Source organism: Pristis pectinata, chromosome 2, assembly GCF_009764475.1.
Source record: "Pristis pectinata isolate sPriPec2 chromosome 2, sPriPec2.1.pri, whole genome shotgun sequence".
Classification (NCBI taxonomy): Eukaryota; Metazoa; Chordata; class Chondrichthyes; order Rhinopristiformes; family Pristidae; genus Pristis; species Pristis pectinata.
Genome location: NC_067406.1, coordinates 96139797 through 96158632, shown reverse-complemented (window position 1 = coordinate 96158632; position 18836 = coordinate 96139797). Strand labels below are relative to the sequence as shown.

Below are 18836 nucleotides of genomic sequence, written 5' to 3'. Positions count from 1 at the left end.
AACTTGCCTGGCCAAAGCCATGCTGATTGTCCCTAATTGGGCCATGATTTTCCAAATGCTCATAAATCCTGTGCCTAAGAATCCTCTCCAGTAGCTACCATACCACTGACATGAGATTCACCAGTCTATAATTTCCAGGATTATCGCTATTTCCCTTCTTGAACAAAGGAACAACATTAGCTAGTCGCCAGGCTTCTGGGACCTCGCCTATGGCTAGAGAGACACAAAGATCTTGGTCAAGGCCCCAGCAATCTCATCTGTTGCCTCTCTCAATAACTTGGGGTATATCCCATCAAACCCTGGGGACTTATCCACCATAACGTTTTTCAACAGAACCAATACTGCCTCTTTCTTTATCTCAAAATGCCCAACCATATTAGTATGCTCCACTCTGATCTCACTATCCTCCACATCCTTCTCCTTGGTAATTACTGACGCAAAGTACTCATTTAGGACCTTACCCACATCCTCTGCCTCCAAGCACATGTTCTCTCCTTTATCCTTGAGTGGTCCTACCCCCTCCTTAGTTATCTTCTTGCTCTTGATGTATGTATGTATAGAATGCCTTGGGATTCTCTTTAATCCTACTTGCCAAGGACTTTTCATGGCCCCACATAGCTCTCCTAATTCCTTGAGTTCTTTTCTAGCTTCTTTATAATCCTCAAGGGCTCTGTTTGATTTTACTTTCCTAAACCTTACATACACTTCATTTTTCTTCTTGAATAAATTTATCACCTCTCTTGACATCCAAGGTTCCCTTACCTTGCCATCCTCCTTCCTTCTTACTGGAACGTACCTACCCCTGAGCTCTGTGCAGTTGGTTTTTGAACATGTCAGATGTGTGCTTGCCCAAAAACAGCTGTTCCAAATTAATTCTCCCTTTTTCTTGCCTAATACTGTTGTAATTTGCCCTGCTCCCATTTAATACACTCCCACAATGTCCATACTTATCCTTATCAAGAGCCATCTTAAAACTTAATGTGTTGTGGTCACTGTTCCCTAAGATTTCTCCCACTGAAAGGTTGGTCACCTGGCCAGGCTTATTACCCAACACCAGGTCCAGTATGACCTCTCTCACTGGATTATCTATATACTGATTTAAGAAACCCTCCTGGATGCACCGAACAAATTCTGCCACCCTTGCACTCAGGAGGTCTCAGTCTATATTGGGTAAGTTGAGATCACCTATGACAACATGCCTGTTGTTTTTACACCTTTCCCTAATCTGCCTGCATACATGTTCCTCAATGTCCCGGTGGCTATTGGGGGATTTGCAGCATTATCCCATCAGAGTGATTGCACCTTTCTTATTTTTGAGTTCTACCCACATAGACTCAGTGAATGAACCCTCTATTATGTCCAATCTAAGTGCATCTGTGATATTGTCCCTGATTCATAGTGCAACTTCCCCCTCCTCTTTTACCTCCCTCTCTATCTTTTAGATAAGATTTTATTTTAGTCACATGTACATCGAAACACACAGTGAAATGCATCTTTTACGTAGAGTGTTCTGAGGGCAGTGTGCAAGTGTCACCATGCTTCCGGCACCAACATAGCATGCCCACAACTTCCTAACCCGTATGTCTTTGGAAGTGGAAGGAAACTGGAGCACCCGGAGGAAACCCACACAATCACGGGGAGAACGTACAGACTCCTTACAGACAGTGGCCGGAATTGAACCCGGGTCGCTGGCGCTGTAATAGTGTTAAGCTAACCGCTACATGACTGTGCCTGCGTGCCTTTTCTAAAACATTGAAACCCTGGAATATTTAGCATCCATCCTGTCCCTCTCTCAACCAAGTCTGTTATGGCCACAACATCATAGTTCCATTTTTTGATCTATGCTCTAAGTTCATCACCCTTGCACTTAATACTCCTGGCATTAAAATAAACACATTTCAACCTGTCCATCCCATTGTGTCTATTCACTTGCTCTCGTCTGTTCTTCCTTACAGACTTATAAGACAAGATACTTACTAGTAATGACATCAACCTTATTCTCAATCCCTTCACTTTCTGACCTGGTGCTCCAGTTCCCAACCTCCTGCCAGACTAGTTTAAACCCTCCCAAGTAGCACTGATGACCCTCCCAGCCAGGGTATTGGTTCCCCTCCAGTTAAGGTGCAACCTGTCCCTCTTATACAGGTCACCCCTGCCCCAAAGGAGGTTCCAATGATCCAAGAACCTGAAACCGTGCCCCCGCACCAGTTCCTCAGCCACACATTCATCTGCTCTGACTTTCTATTCCTGCCCTGATTAGCACGTGACACAGGGAAAAATCCAGAAATTTCTACCTTTGAGGTGCTGCTTTTAAGCCTCTTTCCTAGTTCTCTATACTGACTGCTCAGGATCTCTTTACCCCTTTCTACCTATGTTGTTGGTGCCAATGTGCACCATGACCTCTGGCTGCTCTTGAGAATGTTCTGAAGCTGCTCTGAGACATCCTCGACCCTGGCATGGGAGGCAACACACCAGAACGTCTCTTTTGCATCCACAGAATCTCCTGTCTGTCCCCTAACTATCTTCCCTGCTGAGCCTCAGAGCCAGCCACAATGCCATTGACCTGGCTGCTGCAGCTGTGCCCTCATAGGTCATCCCCCACAGCAGTATACTGTTGCTGAGAGGAATGGCCACAGGGGAATCTTGCACTGTCTGTCTCTCACTTTAACTTTCCTGGCGGCCACCCAACTATCTTCTGCCTGTGCCTTTGGTATGACCACCTCGCTGAAACTCTTGTCAACGATGCTGTCAGCATCCCAGACGACCCTAAGTACAGTACGTCCAGCTTCAGTTCCAGTTCCTTCACGTGGTCAGTCAGGAGCTGCCGTTGGGCACACTTCTGACAGGTGAAGTGATCAGGGACACTGGCACTCTCCGTGATCTTCCACATCCTGCAGGAGGAGCATTCCACTGCCCTAATTGCAGTCGCAGCTACTCTAACAGGGGAAATAATTCTAAGGAAAACCTTACCTGCTCAGCCTTCTCTTACTGAAGTTTCCTGAACCAAATCCTCAGCACTTATTCTCAACCATGGCACTTACAGCTCAAACATGGCCACTCCCAAAAATGGCCACTCCAAAATGTTCATTTCTAACTTACGAACAGTTTAGGTTACAAACAATTCTCAGGAACGAAACCCTGCCATATCCTGGAGACTGCCTGTATTGTTTATCTGCTTTAACTAGAAACCTAAAAGCCTCCCCTGTAAACAATAAATAATTAAAAATATATCAGTGTCCCTTTTGTTACCCTGCTCTGCTCAAAGTATTTTGGTGAAAATTACCACTTTACCTAATGTACAGTTTTGTGAATTAATTGAGTATTGTAATTTAATTTAATTTTAATTAATGTACTTTAGCAGTTTTAAAATGTTTTTGCATTCTAGTTTTGTGTATTCATATTCAAAAACATACATTCATAACCTCATAGAGTTATACAGCATGAAAACAGGCCCTTTGGCCCAACTTATTCATGCTGACCAAGTTGTCTACCTGAGCTAGTACCATTTGCCTGCATTTGGCCTATATCCCGCTAAATCTTTCCTATCCATGTACCTGTCTAAATGTCTTTTAAACATTGTAATTGTACCCACCTCTACCACTTCCACTAGCAGCTCATTCTATAAACCCACCACCCTCTGTGTAAAAAACTTGCCCCTCATGTCCCTTTAAATTTTTCCCCTCCCACCTTAAATCTATGCCCTTTGGTTATAGATTCACCTACCCTGGGAAAATGGCTGTGACTATTCACCTTATCTATACCGCTCATGATTTCTTCTATAAAGTCACCCCTCAGCCTTCTACTCTCCAGGGAAAACAGTTCAAGCCTGTCCAGTCTCTCCTTATATCTCAAGTCCTCCAGTTTCGCTAGCATCCTTGTGAATCTTTTCTGTGCTTTTTCCCATTTAATGACATCCTATAGCTAGGCAACCAGAACTGCACACAATACTCCAAGTACCAACGTCTTATACAGTTGTAACATGACGTGCCACTTCTTGTACTCAATGCCCTGATTGATGAAGTCAAGCATGTCAAGCGCCTTTTTCACCATGCTGTCTACCTGTGTCTCCATTTTTGGGGAACTATGTACTTGTACCCCTGGGTCTGTCTGTTCTACAACACTCTCCAGGGCCCCGCCATTTACTGTGTATGCCCTGTACTGGTTTAACCTACCAAAATTCAACACTTCACACTTGTCTGAGTTAAATTCCAACTGCTATTCTTTGGCACACTTTCCCAGTTGATCTGGACAGTGTTTTAATCTTAGATTCTTCACTGTCCACTATACCACCAATTTTAGTGTCACCTGCAGATTTACTAACCCTTTCAACTACATTCTCATCAAAATCGTTAACATAGATGGCAGACAACATTGTACCCAGCACCAATCCCTGCAGCACACCACTGGTCACAGCCTCTATCTGAATAACAGCCCTCCACTACGAAGCATTTTCCATGGGGCCATTCAAACATTAAAAGCCAATTGTTTTCTTATTCATAGAATACATAGATCAGTATAGCACAGGAATAGGCCCTTGGCCTACGTGGTCTACGTCAAACATGATGCCGAATTAAACTAACTCTCTTCTGTCTGTACATGATCCATATCCCTCCATTCAGGATGCTGCTGAGGCCGTACTTGTGGTTGCCCTGCTATAGGAAAGAGCGCAGAGAAGATTTACAAGGATGCTGCCGGATCTTGACAGACTGAGTTATAGGGAGAGGTTGGACAGGCTAGGACTTTATTCCTTAGCACGCAGGAGACTGAGAGGTGATCTTTTAGAGGTGTATAAAGTCTCAAAGGGCATAGACAGGACAAATGCACTCAGTCTTTTTCCCAAAGTTTGGGAATGAAGAACTAGAGGGCATAGGTTAAGGTGAGAGGAAAACAATTTAAGGGGAACTTCAGAGGCAACTTTTTTTACACAAAGGGTGGTATCTATGTGGAATCAGCTGAAGAGGAAGTGGTTGAGGCAGGTACAATAACAACTTTTAAAAGACAGTTGATCAGGTACATGGATTGGAAAGATTTAGAAGGTTGTGGACCAAACGCTGGCAAATGGGAGTAGCTTGGATGGGGCATCTTGGTCAGCATGGACCACTTAGGCTGAAGGGCCTCTTTCCATGCTGTATAACTCTATGATTGTATTCCCTGCATATTCATGTTTCTATCTAAAAGCCTCTTAGATACCACTATTGTATCTGCTTCCACCACTACCCTGGCAGCCCATTCCAGGCAACCACCACTCTCCAGTGTAAAAAAACCAGCCCCGCACATGTCCTTTAAATTTTCCCCCCTCATCATAAATGCATGCCCTCCAGTGTTTGACATTTCTACCCTGGACAAAAGATTTTGACTGTCTCCCCTCTCTGTCTGTCATGATTTTACAAACTGCTATCAGGCCCTCTCTCAGCCTCTGACATTCCAGAGAAAAAGACACAAGTTTGTCCAACCTCTCCTTTTGCTCAATCCCATTTTTCCAGGCAGCATCCTGGTAAACCTCTTCTGTACCCTTTCCAGACCCTTCTCATCCTTCCTGTAATGGGGTGACAGAATTACACACAATACTCCAAATGTGGCTTAACCAAAGTTTTATATAATTGCAACATAACTTCCTTACTCTTATACTCAATGCCCTGACCAATGAAGGCAAAGAAGCCGTATGCCTTCTTTACCACCACTTACAACTTACAAGGCCACTTTCAGTGAGCTATGGACTTGAACTTCAAGATCCTTTGGCACATTAGTGCTATTAAGGGTCCTGCCATTAACTGTATACATTTAGCTGTAAAACTGTATCAAATGCCCTGACATTTGACCTCCCAAAGTGCAACACCTCAAACTTGCTCAGATTAAGCTCCATTTGCATTTCTCCACCCATATCTGCAACTGATCTGTATTCTACTGTCCATAATTCCAACAATCTTTGGAACTATTCGGGGAGATTTCTATTTCTAATTGTTCAATAAGGTCTTTCAATTGGGAAATCATATGACAAGCTTCCAAAGGAATGTCAGAATTGTTGGAAAGCCAATTTGTGCCTTTTATATTCTTTTCACAAAGTTGGCCTGTAATGTTCTCTTAATGGAATTGTGGTGAAAGTACCAGTCAGACCCTGATGGTGACATCAGAAATTAATCTGCATATTTAAAGAAAGAACTACTGTGCTTTCCCTTCACCTGCCCATTGAAATCAGAACCTGCGAAAAGAAAATGAGACTTTTTAGATATGGCCTGGGCGGTTTTAAATGCCTCCCCACATAGTTTACGTTTGGTGAGCATGGATCATAATTCTCACTTTGGGTAAGAAGAATGATGCGGAATCAGGTTCTGCATTTATACAATTGAATTAGAAAGCAAGAGGGTAATTAATTTTTGTGCCCAGTTATTTTGCCATTGATCTATTAATGAGTTAATTTCCATAGCAATAATTGGCATTTCCAGTAATTTTTTTTAATCTTTCTGATCAGTAACATATTGACTTTATGACACAAAGGTCACAAAGCAGAATAAACACAGTGTAGTTTTGTAAATGGTGCAGATGACCTTTTTTTAAGAATCATAGATTCATACAGCACAGCAACAGGCACTTTTGGCCCACCTCATCTACGTCAACCGTGATGCCTCTCTACACTAATCCCATTTCCCTGCATTAGGCCCTTTCCTACCTAATACCTGTCCAAATGCCTTTTGAATGTTCTAATTGCAGCAGCCTCTAGCAAGTAATAATTGGCATTAATAGGGTCGATGGTTAGTCTTTTTCCAGGATAAAAATGTCATGTACAGACATAGAAATGGCATAGATTTAAAGAGCCATAGAACCATAGAACAATACAGCACAATACAGGCCCTTTGGCCCACCATGTTGTGCTGACCTTCAAACCACTCCTAAGACTATCTAACCCCTTCCTCCTTCCTCTTACCTTCCTCCTTAAGATAAGAGGAGGAAAGTTAAAAAGGTGGTAGGTGCCTGGATCACGCTACCAGGGGCAGTGGTAGAGGCGGATATGGTAATGTGGTGACTCACCGCACCGGCATCGAACTGGCTCCTGACATCGCGAACGTCATCGGAGGCCCCGATCCAAGATGGCACGGGGCCCTCCTTCTTCTCCATCGTCGGGCTAGGAAAGCCCGCGCACGCGAAGGTCAGGTGACCTGCGCGTGACATCAGCGCAGGAACTGTGGCGCAGGAAGCTTTCGAGTATTAAAGGTGCACCGCGCCCCTGTCATTCATTCGACTTCTGACTTCAAACCATCGACTCTGTGTCTTCATTTCGTAGTGTGTAGCTAGCCGCTACATTGGTGACCCCGATGGGCCCAAACGTTTTTGGACCCTCGATGTCTGCACAACAAGAGGTACCCACAAAACTGCCCACCTTCTGGACCCTCAGGCCTCGTGTCTGGTTCGACCAGGCTGAGGCCCAGTTCCAGATTCGCCAGATCACCAGGGACGACACCAAGTATTACTACATGGTGAGCGCCCTCGACCAAGACACCGCAACCCAGGTCGAAGACTTCATCCAGGTGCCCCCGGAGGAGGAGAAGTACGATAAGTTCAAGACCCTCCTTGAGACTTCTGGCCTCTCCCGCCTCCTCCACCCCGATGGGTTGGGTGACAGACCCCCCTCTGCGCTCATGAACGAGATGTTGGCCCTGGCAGCCAGCCACAAACCCTGCCTGATGTTTGAGCAGGGCTTTCTGGAGCAGTTACCCGACGACATTCACCTGTTCCTGGCAGATGCCGATTTCAGCGACCCCCGGAAGGTGGCTGCCGGGCGGATGTCCTTTGGTGGGCGAAAAAGGGGAGCGAAGTGTCCGTCGAGCATGTTGCCACACCACGTACCCAGTGGCCCAGCAGGCCAGACCCGACAATCGAACGCACCCCACCTGCCACCAGGTCTGAGACACCGACCAACCAATGGTGTTTCTACCACCAGCGGTGGAGCGCAGACACCCGCAGGTGCCGGCCACCATGCAGGTTTCTGGGAAATGCCAGAGCCAGCCGCCACTGATGGCTATGGCGGCTGGCCACCCGGATAGCCTCTTGCATGTGTGGGACAGGTGTTCCGGCTGTCATTTCCTGGTGGATACCGGAGCCGAAGTCAGCGTCATGCCTCCCAACAGCCACGAGACTCGCAACTGCACACCAGGACCCGCCCTCAGAGCCGCCAACAGCAGTGCCATCAGGACCTTTGGCACCCGTTTGGTGCACCTCCAGTTCGGCACCTGCAACTTTACTTGGAAATTCACCCTGGCTGCTGTTGCGCAACCACTCCTCGGGGAAGACTTCCTTCGCACCAACAGTCTGCTGGTTGACCTGCGGGGTAAGTGTTTGGTACATGCCAGGACCTTCCAAACGTTCTTGTTGGGTGAGGCCAAGCTACCAGCCCCACACCTCGACTTCATCACCATGTTGACCAACAAGTTCGCCAGGGTCCTGGCAGAGTTCCCGCCTGTACTAACGCCCCAGTTCTCCACCACCTTGCCCAAGCACGGCGTCCAGCATCACATCCCCACCCAAGGCCCTCCCCTCCACGCCCACGCCCGACAGCTACCCCCAGACAAGTTCCGCCTCGCGAAGGAGGAATTCAAAACGATGGAGGAGTTGGGGATCATCCACAGGTCGGACAGCCCATGGGCCTCTCCGCTACACATGGTCCCCAAGGCAGCCAGAGGCTGGCGACCCTGCGGCGATTACTGACGCCTGAACGACATAACTACCCCAGACCGGTACCCCGTGCCGCATATTCAGGACTTCCCTGCCAACCTGCACGCGTGGTCCATTTTTTCCAAGGTTGACCTCGTCCGCGGTTATCACCAGATCCCTGTGCATCCAGACGACATTCCAAAGACGGCGCTGATCACACCTTTCAGCCTCTTTGAATTCTTCTGGATGCCCTTTGGCTTCAAGAACGCTGCTCAGTCCTTCCAATGACTGATGGACGCGGTCGGGCGCGACCTTGACTTCGTCTTCATATACCTCGACGACATCTTGATCGCCAGCAGCAGCCGCCAGGAACATCTCACGCACCTCCGCCAACTTTTTTCTCGCCTGAGGGATTTCGGCCTGACCATCAACCCAGCCAAATGCCAGTTCGAGCTTGAGACAATTGATTTCCTGGGCCATCGGATAGCCTCTTGCATGTGTGGGACAGGTGTTCCGGCCGTCGTTTCCTGCCTGCAAAGGTTGACGCCATCTGCCATTTCGCTAGACCCACCTCTATCAAGGGCCTGCAGGAATTCGTCGGTAAGGTAAACTTTTATCACCGGTTCATACCATCTGCGACCCGCATCATGCACCCGTTCACACCGCATTCATCAAAACCAAGCAGGCCTTGGTGGATGCGGTCATGTTGGTGCATCCTCGTACGGACGTCCCGACTGCCCTCACGGTCGACGCTTTCAGCACAGCGGTCGGAGGCATTCTAGAGCAGCTCATCGAAGGGCGATGGCAACCGCTGGCGTTCTTCAGCAGACACCTTCGACCACCAGAGCTCAAATATAGCACCTTCGACCGCGAGCTGTTGGCATTGTACCTGGTCATCAGACACTTACGATACTTGTTAGAGGGCAGGCCGTTTACAACTTTCACCGATCACAAGCCGTTGACCTTTGCTTTCAACAAGGTCTCAGATCCCTGGTCAGCACGGCAGTAGCGGCACTTGTTGTTCATCTCAGAGTACACCACTGACGTCCGCCATCTGTCTGTGAAAGAGAACGTGGTCATGGATGCACTGTCACGGCCCACCATTCAAGTTTTGTCCCAGGGGGTGGATTTCGGCGCCTTGGCAGAGGCACAGCGAACGGACATGGAGATGCCCAGCTATTGCACCACAGCTCCGGGCCTGCAACTGCAAGACCTACTGGTAGGCCGCGGTGAGCGCACCCTGCTCTGCGATATCTCCACAGGTAGACCCCGCCCCATCATCCCAGCTGCCTGGCGTCAACGGGTGTTTGAGTCTATCCACGGCTTCGCACACCCATCCATCCGGACTACTGTCCAGATGGTGTCCGACAAGTTCGTCTGGCATGGCCTGCGTAAACAGGTTTCCGAATGGGCCCAGTCCTGCACACACTGCCAAACCTCGAAAGTACAGCAGCATGTCAAAGCCCCCCTGCAGGACTTTTAACCCACCCGCCAGAGGTTCGACCATATCCATGTCGACCTGGTTGGCCCCCTCCCAGTCTCCCGAGGAGCGTGGTACCTCCTCATGATTGTCGACCGTTTTACCCACTGGCCTGAAGCCATTCCCCTCGCAGACACCTCCACCCAGTCCTGCGCACGGGCCCTTTTGTCAACTTGGGTGGCCGGTTTCGGTGTTCCGGCACATATCACTTCAGACAGGGGAGCTCAATTCACCTGCAGCCTGTGGTCTGCCGTCGCCGACTTGTGGGTTTCCGGATCCACCTCACCACCGCCTATCATCTGCAATCTAATGGGCCGGTGGAGAGGTTCCATCGACACCTGAAGTCGGCACTCATGGCCCACCTTAAAGGAGCCCAACTGGGTGGACAAACTCCCCTGGGTCCTGCTGGGGATACGCACTGCGCCAAAAGAGGACCTGCATGCCTCATCCGCGGAGATGGCCTACAGAACGCCCTTAGTCGTCCCGGGCGAGTTCCTACCAGCCCCTCGGGGGCCAGAGGAAGAACCTGCTGTGACGCTCGACCGGCTGCGCGAGCGGCTTGGAAACCTGGCCCCGATACCCACCTCGCGACACAGACAGGCCCCGACATGTACGCCAACTTCCCTCTGAGACTGTAAGTTTGTCTTTGTCAGGAGGGGCGCGCACCGAACACCACTGCAGCGGCCATACGAAGGGCCATTCCGGGTCGTCAAGAACAATGGCTCTACGTTCGTGCTGGACATTGGGGGACACAAGGAGGTTTTTACAATTGACTGGCTCATTGCCGGCTCATTTAGACTTGGGCCAACCCGTGGTAGTCCAGCAAGCGCGACGCAGGAGCAGGCCACCCAAGTCATAGTTTATTTAATTCTGGTTTTCGCGACGGTATCGCCGGTTCTTGGGGGGAGTTATGTGGCGACTCACCGCACTGGCATCGAACCGGCTCCCGACATCGCAAATGTCGTCGGAGGCCCCGATCCAAGATGGCGTGGGGCCCTCCTTCTTCTCCATCGTCGGGCTAGGAAAGCCCATGCGCGGGAAGGTCAGGTGACCCGCGCGTGATGTCAGCGTGGGAACTGTAGCGCGGGAAGCTTTCAAGTATTAAAGGCGCATCGCGCCCCTGTCATTCATTCGACTTCTGACTTCAAACCATCGACTCTGTGTCTTCATTTCGATGTGTGTAGCTAGCCTCTACAGTAACAACATTTAAGAAGCATTTAGACAGATGAACACGCAAGGAACAGAGGGATATGGACTTTGTGCAGGCACTTGAGATTAATTTATATTGGCATCATGGTTGTTGCAGAATCATGGGCCAAAGCTTCTGTCCTTGTGCTGCACTGTTCTCTGTTCTATTCTCTACTTCTTATTGCAGCACATTCCAGATAACCACCACCATCTGTGAAAAATGTACCCCTCAGATCTCCTTTAAATTTCTCCCCTCTTTCCTCAAACCTGTGCCCTCCAGTTCTAGACTGACCTGTCCTGGGAAAAAGACTCTACCTATCCTATCTATGCTTCTCATAATTTTACAAACCTCCATATGGTCACACCTCAGCCTCCTACACCCCAGTGAGAATAAACCCAGCCTATCCATCAGTCCTTATAACTACAACCCTCCATTCCATGGAACATTCTAGTGAATCTCTTCTGCACTCTCTCTCTAGCACATCCTTCCTATAGTGTGGGGACCAGAAATGTACACGATACCCCAAATGCAGTCTAACCAATGTTTTGTACAGCTGCAACATCTCTTGTACTCAGTGCCTCAGTCTATTAAGGCAAACATACCAAATGCCTTTTTCACTACCCTATCCACCCCTATTGCAACTTCCAGTGAAATGCGGACATGCACCCAAAGGTTTCTTTGTACATTAATGCTCCTAAGATCCCTGCCACTTACTCTATATGTCTACCGGAATTTGACTTCCCAAAGTTCATTTCCTCATTTGTCTGAATTAAATTCGTTCTGTCACTGCTCTGCCCAACTTTACAGCTGATCTATTTCCTGCTGTATTCTGAGACAACCTTTTTAACTATCTACAACTCCACCAATTTTTCTGTTCATTAATCAGTTACTTACCTAATGCTAAAATTCTATTTCCAGGATCTGTCAGTCACAGGTTCTGCTCTGCCGCAATTCTATAGTGGTATCGCTGCAGGAATTTTGGCCTTATGTATTTTTTTGTCCAAAATGTACAATATTATATAAGTTGATGTAATTTAATCTTGGTTGTTTATGTTTGTATCTCTTGCTTAGCACTGTGTTTTGCTGTAATTTGATAATGTCATATCATCTCTATATAATTAATTTGACCAGATTTCATTTTGATTTGCTGCACATGAATAATGCAACATATTGTGTAAAATCTTCCCCTCCGCCATCAGATTTCTGAACCGTCCATAAATCCATGAACACCACCTCATTTTTTTTTGCACTATTTATTTATTTTGTAATTTATAGTAATTTTATGTCTTTGCACTGTATTGCTGCTGCAAAACAACAAATTTCGCGTCATATGAGACAGTGATAATAAACCTGATTATGATTATAAGTACTTTAATAATTAACATAAATTTATGTTCATCTTGCTTTTGAAAAATTTTCAGGTACTTTTCAGTTGTGGGGACATACTATTCAGGTGGATTGGGCAGACCCTGAAAAAGAAGTTGATGAGGAAACTATGCAAAAAGTTAAGGTTCTTTATGTGCGAAACCTGATGATATCTACAACAGAGGAAACTATCAAGATGGAGTTTAACAAAATCAAACCTGGAGCAGTTGAACGTGTGAAAAAACTCAGAGACTATGCATTTGTGCACTTCTTTGACAGAGATGATGCAGTTGCGGCGATGAATATTATGAATGGGAAGTGTATAGATGGTGCTGGCATTGAAGTTACCCTTGCAAAGCCAGTTAATAAAGATGGGTCTTGGAAATACACTCAAGGTAGTCAAGTCAGTCTTAATGGTGAAAGTCAGCGTCTGACATTTACAAACAAAGAAGATGGAGGACCTAAAACCCCAGGAAGATCTCCAAGCTTAACAGCACGTTTGAATGGTCATCACAGTCCATTATCACCTGAATTGGAGAGGTGCACATATCCTCTTTTTCCAGGGATAAAGTTAACGCCTTTGAGTATTTATTCCTTAAAGCCAAGTCATTTTCAATCCTCAGTTACACACTTGGAGTATTACTGCAACAAAAATAACTGGGCACCACCAGAATACTACTTATACTCTACTACAAGTCAAGATGGGAAACAGCTGCTTGTTTATAAGGTAGTTATTCCATCCCTTGCAAACAGTTCACAAGGTACACTGAGCCATTTTATGCCTGATAAACTCTGCACAATGCTGGAAGATGCCAAGGAGCTAGCAGCACAATATGCATTAACACATTTAGGTAAGTATTTTTATTATTCCTGGCTCTGTGATGTTAAAATGAACAAAATTAATAAATGGTAACTTATATTTGCATTTTATAATTAAGGCAGTTTTTAACAGAAGTACAGAAGTCCTGTGCTCTATTTGTTGTAACTTGTGGGATGCAGTAGGAATTAGTGTTTCTGCAGATTACAGCTTCCATTCGAATGAACCTGCACTTAATCTTGAATTCGCTACAGCCCACTGAATCTATACTGGCTCCTTAAGAGAGGAGTTACTTTTGGTCCTATTCCTCTGCTTCTTCTACCCTATAGCCATGAAAATTACTTTCCTTCTAGTGCTTATCCAATTCCCTTTTAAAAGCCCTGATTCCTTTTCCACCAACCTCTCAAATGGATCATGGTCACTCTGCATATTTTTCTCCCTGTATCTTTTGCTGATTACTTTAAATCTGAATCTACTGGCTTTTGAATGAACCATTAATGAGAAGTGCAGCTCCCTAGTTACTCAAATCTGTCATAATCTCATAAGTCTTGATCAGATCTCCTCTGAGCCTTCCTTGTTCCTAGGGGAACACCACATTCAGTGTAACCTTGTAACTGAAATCCAACATCTCTGGAATCGCCTTTGGACCACTGCATCCTTTCAAAGATGTGGTGACTAGAATTAGGGTCATACTGCAGTTGTTTAGAGGGCCAAAAAAATTTCATGGACATAAAGAATCTTAACTTATAATGAGGCTTCCCCAGTTTGAACAGATCTAATCATATTATTCTGGGATATCGCTTCTTTAAAGCGGTATTGTTGAATTGTTCAATTGTATCCCAGGAATCTGCTGCTCGAGGTTCTAAGTGACTAGATAATGGTTTGACATGTTTTTCCCATTAAATTCTAGCTGGTCTAGATTATTGTTCGCTAGGTTGTTTGAATATAACTTTTTCACCAAAGATCACAAATTTCCAAGCAATTGAGAAGACATTATCCATTTTCCAAAGTTCTGCCTCTGATGTAGGATCAAATTGAAGGGAGCAACATAAGGAAACAACAGCTTTTGTTCTGGTTTCAATACCAAGAAACAGCTTTTACTATGTTATTTGAATCTAGCCATGTTGGAATGGGAACTACATCAAGAGTTATTTCTAACATCTACAGACATTTTGCTTTTCATTTTTTATTACAACTATTTCTTGACTGCAAGACATTTTGGGGGGGTAAGACAAACAGAAACAGACACATTTAAGAAGAAACAGCAGAATTCTTGTGCTCTGTCAGGAATGATGATCAAAGTAGACTTCCTACTGAAAGTCCACTGATTCAGTAAAGACTTTGGCAGTGTATTTCTCATATACAATATTTTCAAGGATTTGCTGCAGGTATACTTTACGTGACAGTTTAAACTAATTATTTCTCATTTGTATAATGGTGTCAAGAACAGCAAAAGGGAAAATTGAAAAACAAGGGGGGTAATAGAGAGGTAATAGGGGGGCATATAAAGTTGAATTTTAAAATTGTTGGTGAAAAATTAATCTGCACCAACATGCACAAAGATCTTTAAAAAAAAACAGCATAAAGCCATTTTGTGTGGATCTTCTGCAAGTTACTTTAGGCATTTGGGGAAACATCCATGAAAAAATCTGATCTCTGAACTGCAGATATGGATTTTTATGTCAAGGTTAGCATTTACTTCCTGTGTCTAATTATCCATGAGAATCTGTTGATAAGTTCATTCCTTAAATTGTTGTGGTCTGTGAGGTGAAGCTGTTCCCGTGAAGAACGATTCCAGGATTTTGAGAAAGATACTGTTCCAGGATTTTGACCCCGCGACAATGAAGTGAAAGCTATATTTTCCAAGTCCAAAAAGTGCAACAGGAGACAATACAGTTTAAATAGCACAGTTCTGAAAGGTGTGTAGGAACAGTGGGACCTGCCTGTATTGTATCAAACCCTGAAAGTGGCAGGGTATATTGAATGAGTGCTTGTAAAATGCATGGGATCTTGAGATCCATCAAATACAGAAGTGAGGAAGTTACATTGAACCAACACGATATTAGTTAGACTTCAGCTGAAGCATTGCACCCAAGTCTGCTCACCTAACTTTTGGAAGGGTATGAGGATGTGGAAAGAGTCCTTAAAATATGCTGATGCTGGAGGAACTCAGCAAGTCAGGCAGCATCCGTGGAGAAAAGTAGACGGTCAACATTTCAGGTCAGGACCCTTCTTCAGGACTGAAGATAGGAAAAGGGGAAGTCCAATATATGGAGGGGAAAACCAGAGCAGTGATAGATAGACAAAAGAGGTGAGGTGGAGTGATAGGCAGATGCGGGGGAGAAGGGGAGAGCAAATTCAACGGGGGATAGTTCAAAGTTATGGAGGCAGGCGGCATGGGAGGAGGGGAGGAGAGGAAAAGGGAAGAGAGAAGAAAAATGGTGAGGAGAAAAAAGAGAGATAGGCTAGGAAAGAGAAGAAAAGAAGAGGCAAGGTGGGGGGGCGTGGTTGGTTTAGTTAAAGTGGGAGAATTTGATGCTCATCCCATTAGCCTGCAAGGTCCCAAGACAGAAAATAAAGTGTTGTTCTTCCAGTTTGCGTTTGGACTTCTCCCGGCAGTGGAAGAGGCCGAAGACTGACATATCAGTGATGGACTGGGAGGGGGAGTTGAAGTGATTGGCAAATGGGGAGATGCAGACCGCAGTTACAGACAGAGTGTAGGTGTTCTATGAATCGGTCACCTAGTCTATGTTAGGTCTCACCAATGTAGAGGAGGCCACACGTGGAGCACTGATTGCAGTAGATGATATTAGGGGAGGTGCAGGAAAATCTCTGCCTCACCTGAAAGGACTGTTTGGGTCCCTGGATGGAGGTGGAGGAGATGGTGTAGATGCAGGTGTTACACCTATGGTGGAGACAATGGGAAGATCCTGGGGTGGGAGCGGGATGGGTGGGGAGGGAGGAGTGAACTGGGGAGTCATGGCAAGGGCAGTCCCTATGAAAGGCTGAATGGGGTGGGAAGGGGGAAGATGGTGCAGTCCCATTGGAGATGGCGGATAAAGATGTGCTGGATACGTAGCTGGTGGGATGAAATATGAGGACAAGAGGGACCCTATCCCTGTTGGGTCTGGGAGGAGTGGGGGTGAGAGCAGAGGTGCGGGAAATGGCAGAGATGCAAGTGCGAGCTCTCTCAACCACAGTATGAGGGAAGCCACAGTTAGTGAAGAACATAGAACATTACATTACATAGTACAGGCCCTTTGGCCCAAGATGTTGTGCAGACATTTTATCCTGCTCTAATATCTATCTAACCCTTACCTCCCACATAGCCCTCCATTTCTCTATCATTCATGTGGCTATCTAAGAGTCTCTTAAATGTCCCTAACGTATCTGCCCACCACAACCTCGGCCGGCAGTGCGTTTCACACACCCACCACTCTCTGTGTAAAAAAAACTTACCTCTAACATCCCGCTTATATATTCTTCCAATCACCTTAATTATGCCCCCTCATGTTAGCCATTTTCGCCCTGGGAAAAAGTCTCTGACTGTCCACTCGATCTATGCTTCTTACCATCTTGTACACCTCTATCAAGTCACCTTTCATCTTCCTTCTCTCCAAAGAGAAAAGCCCTAAGTCACTCGACCTATCCTCATAAGACATGCTCTCCAATCCAGGCAGCATTCTGGTAAATCTCCTCTGCACCCTTTCTAAAGCTTCCACATCCTTCCTATAATGAGGCAACCAGAACTGAACACAATACTCCAAGTGTGGTATAACCAGAGTTCTATAGAGCTGCAACGTTACCTTGCGGCTCTTGAACTCAGTACCCTGAATAATGAAGGCCAACACACCAAACGCCGCCTTAACAACCCTGTCAACCTGTGCGGCAACTTTGAGGGATCTATGGACGTGGACCCCAAGATCCCTCTGTTCCTCCACACTGTTAAGAGTCCTGCCATTAAACTTGTATTGTGCCTTCAAATTCGATATCCCGAAGTACATCACTTCACACTTTTCCAGGTTGAACTCCATCTGCCACTTCTCAGCCCAGGTCTGCATTCTATCAATATCATGTTGTAAGCTACAGCAACCTTCTACACTGTCTGCAACACCACTATCCTGTGGAACACCACTGGTCACCAATCTCCAGGCAGAATACGCTCCATCTACCACCATCCACTGTCTTCTATGGACCACTCAATTCTGAATCCACACAGCCAAGTTTCCCTGGATCCCATGCCTCCTGACTTTCTGAATGAGCCTTCCATGAGGAACTTTATCAAACACCTTACTAAAATCCATGTACACCACATCCACTGCTCTACCTTCATCGATGTGCTTTGTTACATCCTCAAACAATTCAATCAGGCTTGTGAGGCACAACCTGCTCCACACAAAGCCATGCTGACTGTCCCTCATCAACCTATGTTTCTCCAAATGCCCATAAATCCTGTCTCTAAGAATCTTCTCCAGTAATTTGCCCACCACTGAAGTAAGACTCACTCGTCTATAATTCTCAGGGTTATCCCTACTCGCTTTCTTAAACAAAGGAACAACATTTGCCACCCTCCAATCATCTGGCACTACTCCTGTTGCCAGTGAGGACACAAAGATCATTGCCAAAGGTGCAGCAATCTCTTCCCTTGCTTCCCGTAATAACCTTGGATATATCCTGTCCGGCCCCGGTGACTTATCTATCCTAATATTTTTCAAAACTTCCAGCACATCCTCTTCCCTCACGTCGACATGCCCTAGCATATCAGTCTGTCATACACCATCCTCACAAACATCAGTGTCTCTCTCTTAGGTGAATACTGAAGCAAAGTATTCATTAAGGACCTCCCCTACCTCTTCTGACTCAAGGCACATGTTTCCTCTTTTATTCCTGATCAGTCCTACCCTCACTCTAGTCATCCTCCCATTCTTCACATACATGCAGAACACCTTGGGGTTTTCCTTAATTTTACTCGCCAAGGCCTTCTCTTGCCCCCTTCTAGCTCTCTTAAGTCCATTCCTAAGTTCCCTCCAGGCTACCTTGTAACTCTCCAGTGCCCTGTCTGATCCATGCTTTCTAAACCTTTGGTAATTTTCTTTCTTCCTCTTAACAAGATATTCTACGTCTCTTGTCAACCACGGTTCCTTCACTCTACTATCCTTACCCTGCTTCAATGAGACAAACCTATCCAGAAGCCCATGCAAGTACTCCCTAAACAACCTCCACATTTCTGTTGTGCACTTCCCCAAGAACATCTGTTCCCAATTTACGGTCCCAAGTTCCTGCCTGATAGCATCATAACTCCCCCTCCCCCAGTTAAATACTTTCCCATATCGTCTGCT

At 46.1% G+C, this 18836-nt stretch overlaps 1 protein-coding gene across 1 annotated transcript in view; it reads left to right on the top strand.

Annotated features, from left to right (window-relative positions):
- Window positions 1-18836, top strand: part of rbm46 (RNA binding motif protein 46) — a 100218-nt gene that overhangs the window by 75392 nt on the left and 5990 nt on the right. The window contains exon 4 of the mRNA XM_052039444.1: window positions 12737-13531. Within this exon, the coding sequence (XP_051895404.1) occupies window positions 12737-13531 (795 nt within the window). The remainder of the gene's footprint in view (window positions 1-12736; window positions 13532-18836) is intronic.